Source organism: Fulmarus glacialis, unplaced genomic scaffold, assembly GCF_000690835.1.
Source record: "Fulmarus glacialis isolate BGI_N327 unplaced genomic scaffold, ASM69083v1 scaffold7691, whole genome shotgun sequence".
Taxonomy (NCBI): Eukaryota; Metazoa; Chordata; class Aves; order Procellariiformes; family Procellariidae; genus Fulmarus; species Fulmarus glacialis.
Window position 1 is genome coordinate 22599 of NW_009190906.1, and position 12299 is coordinate 34897.

Consider the following 12299-nt stretch of genomic DNA (forward strand, 5'->3'; position numbering starts at 1 on the left):
ACTCTTTGCTGCTTTATTGTCTATAAAGGTTTAAAGGTTTTATCTGTCTACTGAAAATAATTATAGAAATGTTCTTCTGTTGGCTTTAGTGGAGAACGTTATTCCCTTAGGATACCGAGGAATGTTCTTCTCGCCTATGTTTTAGGCATTGTAACGGAAACAAATTTTGAGCAGAAAATCTAAGTGTTCTTTTCTTTATTGTTTATGCCAGTTTTTAGCATCTTGTGCTTTCATAAGTTTGCCAGTATAGAAGCTTTTAGTATGAAAGACACAGAGAAAACACTTTTGAAAACTCAAATTTTCCACTGCAACCTCTCTTTTTGAGGATATCTTTAAGACCATAATTTTCTTATTAGCACGTTACTAAGTTGTTTTCTTTTTTGAGAAAGAAGATAATACTCTGCCCAAGTAAAACTCCTTTTTTATAGGCTTGCATTTTGCTTTCTTTAACTAAACACCCACTGCAGACACTGAACAGATACAAACCTTCCCAGATGGTACTTAAGATAGTTTGGTTTTCAACTTTCTCAATTCTGTAATGATTTCATTTTCATGTTTAGCTCTGAAGAACAGCGTTAATATTAAACTCTCTGTTTTAATTAATTAAATCACACTTACAATATAAAAATAGGCAAAACCTGTTCCTCCTTAACTTCAAGTACGTTTAAAGTATTGTCATTTAAAAGAGTGAATGTTTCCAAAATAGGTAAGGAAAAAGATTATGCTGCATAAATAGTTACCAGATGCCTTTCAGTCTCTTTGAATTTCTGAAGGCATCAGCTCTGAGAAATATTTTTAATGTTGTGGTTTTTTTTTTTTCCTCAGTAGTTGCCAAAAGATGAGAAAGTATAGGTGTTTGGAAACCTCTGTCTCTTCTTTGTCTATTTTTATGTGACTGGTTTTTTACTTAGCTGTAGTACTATTTTCTCTGTATAAAGGCTTTGCAAGACTTAACATAAACGTTGAATTAGTTGTCATCCATAGATACCAGATTTAATGCTTGTTTTCTTTTTGTGAATTATCTATGGAATGTGTCTTTAGAATTACATCTCCTGAATTTGTACTTTCTGAAAAGATAACTGAGTCAGCATACAATGTGTTTAGCACTAATAACACAAAAACACCTTTCAGGGGTCAGATTGCAGGTTCATCTGATCCTTCATCCTGTTTTAAGAGTGATCTCGTGGGTACTGAGGAAAAGCTTACAAGCAAAACTAATGTAGAATGATATTTCCTGTACTATATCATTCCAGAGTTTGGGTTTGTGGCTTGCAGAGAGGATATCTGCACTCTCTGACCTTTGATGGGTATTTCTTCCATGATTTTTATGGCACAGGTCTTCCATAATGTGTTGCACACTGAATAAAATAAATATAATAAAGCAACAATTTAAGAATGCCAAGTCAGGCACTCTAGGATAAGAAATGCCAGAAGCAACAATACCACATAGATCACTTCATGCCTTTCACTAAATTTAAAGCATCTGCAAAAATGATCCTTTGTAGTTGTTTATATAGTGTGATGACTTTTTTTGTCTTCGTGACAAATGAGGAAGATTCTTGTTAGGAGACTAAACAGACATTCTTTCCAGATACCGGATTGTTCTCATAGCTCTTTTTGGAATCCTTTCCTCTCGTAGCATCTGTTTTGAAGAGAAGAGCAGAGCTGTGTGTTATTCTGTACTGTAAATCGGTGAAACTAGTATTGGCAGCAATATTATCTCTGTCTTCCTGTCCAATACAAGCCTTTGGTAGATAAAAGAGAATGTTTTCATCCTTCTTTCCAATGGTGCTCTGAGAGCTCAGGTGCTTTTGATGAGTAATTAGATGCTTTGGAACTGTGATCATCAATTTTTGCCATAAAATGCAAAGTCCTCTAAAGTTCAGTGGCTTGTTCAAGCAGTGGCAATGTCTGACATTCCCACTTTGTGGAAGTATCATCTGGAATTTGGCTGGGTTAAAATACATAGATCTTAGAAGGTGCATTTGGTCTATGTAAGCAAGTCATTCCCAATCTTAATTATTATATAAAGGGCCCAAACATTCATGGGATGTTTGGTCAGCAGTGACTTACATCCTCCTATGCTGTTGGTAAAGATAATAAAATGCCTTAAACCAAGCATATGGGTTGCTTTAGAACTCTTTTTTAGAAAGATTCTACAAGCTGTTATTTCTGCATTAAGAACATTTTAGATCTGCTAATTAAATGGATTAAAATCAAGTTAGTATAGTTTTTGTACAGGATCTCTCCCTTACCCACAACCCTAAAGCAGTATTTTTTGGGACAAAGTCCAAATGCCTTACCATTTCTTTTGGTACTCTTACTGAACCATATAAACCCAGTAAATTTACGTAGTGTTGGTATGTGGCAGAGACTATCCTCTTGTATCAATTTGATTTCCATGTAAAATTTCAAAATCTAGAATGTAAGGGTTAAAATCTCATGATGAAAACATTTATTACACATTTTAAAATTATCTTTAAAAGTCAGTCCCCAAACCCATCATGTATAGCATTGGGCAAAAAAAACCAAACAAAAGGCATCCAAGAGCATTTTGTTGTGATTTTTCAAATTCATCAAATGAAAGCAGAGAGCTGTAATAAAAGCTGTCAGACTGTTTTAACTGCAGATTTTGTTGCTACTTGCATTGCTTACTATGCTGTGACAGATAGTGTTTATAGTTTTCAAACAGTTCTGCGGTACTGTTTTTGCCAAGTGATAACTGTTTATACGTGGAGAAATGTGGGCTCCTCTATTCCATCTGAAATGATTTTTATCAGTTAATGGTATGATTCTTGTTCGGTGTGCCTGAGAATATCCTTCTGCGTTCTCTGGCCTCCAACTTAAAAGCTCTCTTAAGCCAAGGAGTCTTGACTCTAATACTTCCTGAAATAGCACTTATGTTCCTTTTTCTATCCACGAAGACTGAACTGGTGTTTTCTTCTGTCACTGCTGAGCTTTTATTGGAAAGATATGTGACCTACCCTGGCACAGTCCTGTTCTCTGTGGTCTCTGACCCAAAGACAAACTTCTGCTGACAGTTTATACCTTTTGTATAATATCCTTTCCTTGATGGTTCTCTTGATGGAGAAGAGTGAATGCAATTGGAGTAAAGACCCAACAGGAGAATGTATGATGGAGTAACAGAAGCTGAAGATTTATGGAATGGCAACAGACTGAGTGGAATAAAGATAGAGGAAAAGGTTAACTTTCCTTGAAGAAAACAGAAAGGACAAACCAGATATGCTTAAGATAGAGGAAAAGTTTTACCAGCAGATAAAAAAAAAAGGCAAATATGACTGGAGTAGGAACCAAACCAAAGGCCTGTTAAGGTAGTAAATAGTTTGATATAAATTGACACTTGAAAAATAATACGATAAGAATTTTCTGTTTCAAATAAATGGAATACTTGTAGTCATAGCAGTTTACGTATAGGCTTACAACCTGCTGCTGCCTAGGGACTTCCCTGTGAGTAGCTCTTGGCAGTTTAGAGCTGCTCTAGATAGTAACTTACCACTCTCTTATTTTGTTTTGTTCCATACATTCCTCTCATCAGCCGGTTGTGAGTTGGATTCTGTCCAATTTTGGCCTATTTCTGAAATTTAGTTGGATTGTTGTTTTCTATATAATGGAGGACTCTATGCAATATTTTCCTATCATTGTATTGTAAATGTAAATGAAGAAATAATATATGTGTTACAATAGATACGGACTTAATGCAGATAAGCTAACTCATCATTACTACTTGTTCAGTAGGACTTAAACCCATTGTCTTATTTGGTTGGGTATGCTGTTGGGTATTTTTTTTTCTCTCCATGAATGTCCTCAAGTCGCTAAATTTGCCAAAAGTAGGAACTAACGTTTTCTTTCACAAAAAGAAAGTGAACAAGAAGATGCTTTAAGAATAAAATAGAAGAATTTTTATTTTTTTGCCAACCATGTATCTTGAGTAATTACTAACTCAGCTACATTTGATACAGCTGTTAAATGCATTGAAGAGTGAATACTAGATATGATTTTATGGCATCAGTTTGATTGTATTTTTTCTTTTTCTTTTCTAAAAACTGCTTCTATAAATGAAAGAACTCCTGTTTCTATGCTTTTCTTTCAGTGATGCCTCTGTGACCTGTTAGAAAAGTGGCCTTTATTGAACATGCAAGTATGAGTTGTTGTTTGGGATCAAGGCACTTATCCTTTCCTAGCCTTTACACTTGCAGGATGTGCAAAGGAAAATCAGTTTTTACCAGGTGTTAAGACTTGCCTATCGGTAAAGGGTGAATGCAGGTAGCTAGATCTTCTAGTATTGTAAGCTTTGATCGAGTGCCATTTGATTACTACAGAAGTATTTCTAATCTAGGGAAGAAAAGATCCACTGCTCTGAATCTATGTCTTAGTCCCAGATGTTTAGGGCTCTAGGTGTAGTTTTGAAATCAGCTCGAGTGGAGATATTGGCAAGTCACTTAACTGGTTTGCCTTTTCTTTTCCCTTTGTAAAGTGAGGATTTTTGTCTGCTCTTTGGGCTGCTTATAAGGAAGCAAACGTAAATTCTCATTGGTTATTGAAAACATGAACAAAAAATTGTATTTTTTGCATGTTTGCTTGAGGTCTCTTTTGTGTTTTTTTCCCCCCAATCAGATACAAAGAAGGTGGTGAAGCTTTGTTAGTATTGCTTCCCTCAGAAGAAAAAGGCATGGTGGAACAGCTGGCACAGAGGAAAGTACCTGTCAGTGAAATCAAGTAAGTGATTAATGTCTTATCTGTTATTCAGCCTTCTTTCTACAAGAATAACGCGTGATGAGTCTATGACAATCCTGATGGAGTCAAGTGCTTGAATTGCCTGGAGCTGTACAAACAAGGGAGATAATTTCATTTTGATAGTGTTGTAGAAAGAAAAGACCTTGAGAGGCTACCTATTCCATCCACTTTCCCAAAGGCAGGATCAGCTGCACAAACCATTCTTATCAGATGCTTGTCTAACTTGCCAATGAATATCTTCACAATTTCCCAAAGCGATCTCATGTATACTCAACAGTTCCTGCCATTAAGGTTTTTTTCTTCAAGTGTCTGATAAGCCTTGTAAGTAATTTAAGTGAAATATTTCTTTTGTCCTGTGCCAAGAATATATGGAAAATTATGTATTCTCTTACTCTTTGCAACTACTTTTTATGTAATTGAACATTATCATGCTATCTCTTTCTCTTCTTTTGCAGATTAAATAATTACAATTTCTTTAATCTGTCCTTGTATGTTTATATACCTTTTATCGTTCTCATTTCTCTTACCTCTCTTTTCTTTAGTTCTAGACTGTTTCTCCAATTTGTTGTGATCTTTCTGAATCACTTAGTTGAAGAACAGGAAATAAAAGATGTGGCTAAATGGTCATTTTACATACCAGAGAGAGTATTCCAATGGAGACCTGTAGAGATCTAATGCTATCTGTACAAAAGAGAACGGACTTTGAAAGAGTTGCAGAAGCATATAATAATACCATGTAAAAATAAAAAAGCACTTATATTTCCAATTTCTATTAAATGCAGAGTAATGGACATGTAGGAAAGACAAAACCCCTAACTGTAAAAATAATAGAAAAAACCCACACCACTAAAAAGCATCGGTGGTAATTTCTTAATTAGCAGCTATAGGTAGGAAGGAGTTCATTGTTCTTTGAGACTATCAGTCTCTAATGCTAAATCAAAAGAGGAAACAGAATGTGAAGAAAATATGGAAGCAGAATTGAAAAGCAAGCCAGAAAATGTGGCATGAACCTGACTCCATTTTGAATACTTACATAGTTCAGGTTACACCATGCCAAAAATCGTAGAGTGGAGCTAGAAGAAATCCCGAGAAGGATGACAGGGTAGAAAAATCAAGTTTCTGTACATGTGGGTATGAGCAAGGCTAGGACACTTTTACTTTGAAGAGCTGTGGTTTGAATGTGAAGATGTGGATGTCTAAGCAAAGAAGATACTAGGTTTTATGCAGAAAGTGTTTGTAGAATAATTGTTTTTGAGAAGAAATCAAAGTAGGGTGAAACTTTAAGTGGTTATTATTACCTCGTTGCTTAAACCTTCAGGTCTGTTCAAATTTAACTATACTGTGTTCTTTGAATTCTAGTGTAACGAAGGACGGTAAGAAATTGCCACGACTTACACTGTTACCTGTTTTTTGTTATCGTTTCCATATTCATTTGTGTCAAAGCTTGAGTTAAGGAATAAAGCGAACACATACTTTGGGACTTGTCATTATTAAAATCCACTAAATAAGAATCTTCATTAGCTAATCTTCATTAGCTTTTTCTATTGTAAATTCAATAGTAGGATGCATTAAAGTAAGTCAGGATAGCCTGGTCATTGCAATTTGATGTGATAGTGACTTCTAATAAACTTCTTATTTTGTTTTTACAAATGAAAAGGAGGACTTGTGTGATCAGCTATAGTTAAGGGGAAAGAAGCAAGAGCTTGGAATGATAACCACAAAATACTGTCAGTTCCTACAGAATCTTACTCTTTTATGAGTGCTCCAGTGTTCAGCTTCACTAGGCTGATTTTTCTGTTTGGTTTCCCCGAGGATTGCCAATTTTGATACCATAATTGGATGTCATCACTCCAAACATGCCACACCTGGACACAAGTTGTCATTTCTGCAAAGCAAAGAAACATGCATATAGCATTTTCCAGATTTAAGGTTTAGTTTTATGTTTTTAAAGTATTTTTGATGTATGGGATATGCCATTTCAGAGGCACTTGTGAATCGCACTTGTGAATGCAGCTTCAATGTAACAAACAGAGTACACAGCAGCCAGTGAAGTAAATGCACCTTTTCTGGTCAAACAGGGGTATCAATTCTGTGTAGAATATGCATGAACTTCAAACATAAGACCACTTTTGCTAAAAAAGCGAAAATAAGGACTAGAATGGAGTCAAACAACTCCCGAAAGTCTAATTGTGCTTAAAGCTTTCTTTTGATGTTGCTGTTTAATAAAACCCACACAACAACAAAACAAACAAAAAAAAACCCAACTGAATGTGGACAATATCAGTAAGGAAACTTAATTAAAGTCTGATATTTTCTTTTCCTTTAAGCATCATAGTGCTTTAAAAGGATCTGTTGTGTAATCACCACAGCCTAAGTAAATAGCCTCTTTTTCCAAACTTTATCTTTTTCCTTCTTAAAATGATAGTTATTAAAATCATTTATCTTATTTTGATATTCACTAAATAAATGTCTGATCTCATGGATATTATAAATATTTCACCTTTCTTTGACAGCTAAGCTTTTAACTTCTTGAGTAATGCAGTTAATTGTTTGAACAGCTTATCATAGAACATGGTAAAAAAGCCTCTTTAGCCTGTATTCATTCATACAAATCGAAATTGATATTTTTGTACCAGAATAACGATTCAATTTTAATAAGGCAAATATTTTATTTCCCCCTAATAAATGCATCTTCTATTTATAATCCAAGTTAGATGTGTCTCTGGAGAGACATCCGTGGCTGCATCTCTTAACACATTCTTGCTAATCTGATGTTACATCAGTGGACAACTCTGTTGTTTTTTTTTTTTTTTTAAACACCACCCCAAAAATTCATTCTTTTATCAAGCCAGTAGGGCATATGTATAGCAAATACGTTTCAGTAACATTCTTAAATGGAATCATCATAAGCGAATTCAGGGCTTTTATTGATAATATATTTTAATATCCTGCCCCGAGATCCAGTTTTTGAATCTGCAAAACATACCTTATTAGTATTTGTAACATCTTAATGAAGGGGAGTGCTTTTATTTAGAATTGTCTACCTAGCGTCGTTAAGGCTTAAATGGTTTAGCATCCTTAAAAAAAATTCTTGTAATTACTTGTGGATTGCAAACAGTTTCATCCTAAAAGTTTTTAACTACAAATTTTCTGAGGTTGTTTACTTCTAGCCAGTTTCCCAATTAATACAACCCTGGTGTGTTTTGTCAACTGATAAATTGTTGAAGAAGTTCCATCAACCCATGGATAATGTTCCAGGTCTTCTGTTGAAGTCTTCTGGTGGTGTTTGTGCGTATTCACCTAATTATAGATTCTCAAGAATTGATTTAACTTGTGAGTTAGAAGATAATGAGCATTACTCGCTGCCAACAGAGTTTCACTCTTCAAACTTCTGAAATTCATTCTGAAACCTTTTTGTTTCTAAAACATCACTGTCAATTAACGTATTTGTTTTGCTGTTCTTGTTAACCTGTTATCTTGCATAGGTATTGCAAGAACCAGTTTTCTTGTTACTTTCCTTGGTTTGTATTTTCTGACTTACAAACAGCTTTTAACATTTATTTCATTTAGACAGAGCTTTTAAAACAGTTCCATAATTTGAAAAGATAGAGGAGAATAACTTTTTTTGTTTCCTGAATACCTATTCAAAAGGCTAGAGTTTGGGCTGTTTTCTTAATTTTCAATTTTAAATCTAAGCTCCCTGTAGAACCTGTTAGTATACCATACCTTTCTAATCAGCACAAACTGCCAATTTCCAGGTAGTGCTTGTAATAATACATCTCTTTTTCATGGTTCAAAGAGAGCAAGAGAAAATGCAAAATATGCAATAATAAATATCATATTGTAGAGCATTCAAATATGGCAAAAAGCTACTCTGAAAGTATTAAATATTATGTACATATTTATAAGGAGTCTATAATTTCAAAGTTTTAGACACAAGCTGTAAACTGAAATTATTTTTGATAATACCTTGAGACTACTTCATCGCATCTGATTTTGTTGAGTAACAAGATAAGAGCTGCTTCCTAAGGAGTTATCGTAACAAATTTTGTGTCTAGAAAATTTTACCAAAGGAAGTGCAAGTATGTAGATACCCACAATGTAATATTGCTTTCTTTAATATTATGACAAAAATGTGGTTCTTGAAGAAAACAACCATAACAACAACAAAACACCTTTTTTTTCTGGCAGTGAAGAATACTTGGGTATGTATTGCACATGACAGTGATATAGGGAATCTATTCAAACTTGCTGCCTCCCAATTACCATCATTACTGTAGGACAGTCCATTGGTGTCACTAACCAGTGTGGTTATACACCTGTACATATCAGCTGGTGTGAGGCTGGCAACTCTGAGCAGCCTTCCTTAGGTCCCAGCTCTTCCGCCTCTCTCCAGCCTTCCAGGCTGTCCAGTGTATCCATAGGGAGCCACGTTCCAGGCTGAGAGCACAGAGCAAAACCTGCTGCTGCTTGGAAGCTGGGTGGAATATGGAAACTTTCGCTACATCACGGCAGCGAAGGTGGTGATTGCTGAGCTTTTTTGTTTAAATTCCACTTTGGAGAGAATGGGGAAGAGAGACTATCTAGTTAAAGCAGTGCTTGTATCCTGGTGTTAAAAACAGGGGAAATGAGTGGAAAGCCGAGCGTGTATTGACCAGGAAATTTGGAGAGCGCTGTCTGACCAGTTCATAAGACCAAGCAAGCTGAGTTCATATTTATATCATGGCAAGTGATATAACCGGTCAAATGTGGCCAGTTTTGCAACTGCTAGGCAGAACAACAGTTTCAAAAAGTTACGCTGCTCCTTAAATGCAAGGTTTGTACTTGCAGAGTAAGAAAAGAAAGAAACAGCCTAGTGAAAATGACAGACAATGTAATAAAATCCCCTTCTAGTTTTTGCATAGTTGGTTCTAGGTCACCGGTTCTTAGCTGTTTAGGCAAGCTTATAAATTACGATAATTCATTTAAGTGTTTAGATTTTAGGTTTGTCTCTCCAAATAGTCACATGTATATAATTATTATAAAGAGTTTTATTTGTTCAGAAAGAAATAACATGCAGACTCATTAAAACCAAAATCCAATTTAGCAATGACCAGCTTTCTTATTTTTGGAATCCCAGCATGAGACGAAACGACAGTGGGCGGTTGTCATGATACAATGTTGGAGAGGAGAGAATCCAGTATTATGACTCTTTTTTTAATATTCAGTGTTGCAAATTTACTCATCCGTTAACAAACACATAACCTCAAAATGTGCTTGGGGCACCATATTCTTGGTTGACATTGCTTAGATTTACACTAAGTATCTTGCCTTGCTTTTAACTGTAAAGCATCTTGTGTTTTGTGTCTTTTTCAAACCCTTTTCTTCCAAGTTTCAACCAAATTACTTAAAAATTTATATGCAGTCAACAAAATGTTGTTACATCTTGTCTAAGATTGTCTATTATGCTTGCAGCCCCAATGATGTATTGTCTCACAATGGTGTATTGAGTTTGGCAATGAGTCAATCCTAACTACTCTTTGAGTACACCCCCAAGGCCAGTTTGCATTTACTTAAAGATTTCATGTAGACCATATTTCCCTAGCGAGATGCTTTGCTGACATCAAGACATGACATCTGCTGTTTCTTTCCTATTCCTAAAGCCCACTAATGCTGCTATGAAGGATAATCAAACTGATTAGTCATGTTTTGCTTCTGACTAAGCTATGTTGGCCATTATGTGTTTGCTTATTTTCTTTAGGTGCTTATGAATTGTTTTTTCGGTATCAAGAAAAAGGTTAATTGTTCAACTTCTCTTTTTTGTCCTCTTTGAAGATGACCACTATGGTTACCTGCCTTGTCTCCTAGATTTTTATCTATCTCAGATGAGTTCTCAAGAACAGGTACAACTATGACTCAAAGTGCTCTGACTTTCTCTCTAGATGGTATGGAGCAAATTGCTTTTGACGCAGCTGATTTATCTAAGTACCTGTTATCCTGTGATTTGTGATTCTGGTGTGAGCTTGGACTGTGCTGTAGCTGTCTGATTGCAGCTGCCACTTTGAGTGAAGACAAGGGAAAAAAGACACTGGCTAGTTTAAGTGTCTTGAGGTCATCTTTTAATAGCTTTCCCATAACTTAACAGCAATCCAACATTTCTCTGGGCTGTCTTACTATTGTTGTTCGTGTTAACTTTTTTTTTTTTGTTATTCATGCTATCCCTTCTTTACTTTTTGTATCTCATTTTGTGCTTGGATTTCTTATTTTAAAGCACTGTATTTGTGCTGGTTTTATACTTGTCTCCAGTTCTACTTTAAGCTTTCTTCTTGAGTTTCAGGTCATTGTAAACACATTGATCTCATCTAACTAGCCTTTTCACTCTTCCTCCTGTATTTCCTCTGCAGTGAGGTAGTATACTTTGTGTTTGTACCTTCTAATACAATTCGGTATTAAGCAAGACACTGCTTTTATTTTGCTATTCTACCATTTTTCCTTTGTTATGATCATAGATATTTTCATTGTCACCTTCTCAATCTTGTTTTATAGAATAAAATCTAGAAGAGCCTTCTTTCTGTTTACTTTTTCTATCTTTGGTATCTTGTGTGCATTCCATCCTGCATTGCATTTCAAAGACTTGCATTTCAAAGGTCAGTTTGTCCCCTACTGAGTTTTTCGTGCCTCTTCTTTTCTCTCTTATGTCTTTATACTTTTGGAGCAAATTATGCGCTGGCTTGAAACTGGAACTCGGCTTTTTGATTTTTCACTAAAACTGTAGCTAAATAGCTCTTGTGTGCACTATAGTCTTCCACTGGCTGTATCTGACAGAGATACGAAATTGAAAAGGTGAAGGCATAAAGCTTGATGTCTTTATAAATTAAAGTATTCCCTGGTAATACCCTCCAACCCCTTGCTCAGTTGCTGCATTCATATTTAGTAAGAATAATAGATGATCATAATGGCTTATATTACAAAAAATGACTATAAAATGTTTACTAATCAGAGTTATGTTTTCTAGACTGACTTAATGCTGTGTGAAAAAGCATGATTTTGATTCTTTTTTTTTTTTTTCTTGACTTCCTTCAGCAAAGGCTGTGTTTTGTTGTACAGTATGGGATGATAGGGCACACAGCAGCAAGAACCAGAGTGAGAAGTCTGGTAGTTGTGCATCTCTTTTTGACCTCTTACTTGAGGGGTACCCTCCTACCGTGCTTGGTGGGTTGTATGATATCCTTGGGTGGCACTAGGAGATCAAAGCCAGAAGTAGATAAGAAAAGATCTAGGCAAATAAACCTGGAATAGTGTAAGTATCACTGGAATAAGTGTAAAAATCCAGAGTCTGGGAGAGGACTTGCATAACTTCTTACTAGGTTTAATGGCATTTTCTATAGTACAGTCACTGTTCTTTATTCACCTGATCAATAACTTGCGGAGCTCTTAAATCTGTTTAATCTTAATGTCCTTTATTTTTACTCATCTGGCTGTAAGACAGAAGTACTTAAATTTTGGTATTCCCAGGGCAATAGATCTTATTTACGCTTTCAAAAATGCTGAGAATTTCCTTATAA

The 12299-nt window shown here is 35.3% G+C and overlaps 1 protein-coding gene across 1 annotated transcript in view; it reads left to right on the forward strand.

The window, feature by feature from the left end:
• Nucleotides 1-12299, forward strand: part of DDX10 (DEAD (Asp-Glu-Ala-Asp) box polypeptide 10) — a gene marked incomplete at its 5' end in the record, with an annotated part of 50130 nt that overhangs the window by 19547 nt on the left and 18284 nt on the right. The window contains 1 exon segment of the mRNA XM_009586484.1: nt 4636-4737. Coding sequence (XP_009584779.1) covers nt 4636-4737 — 102 coding nt within the window.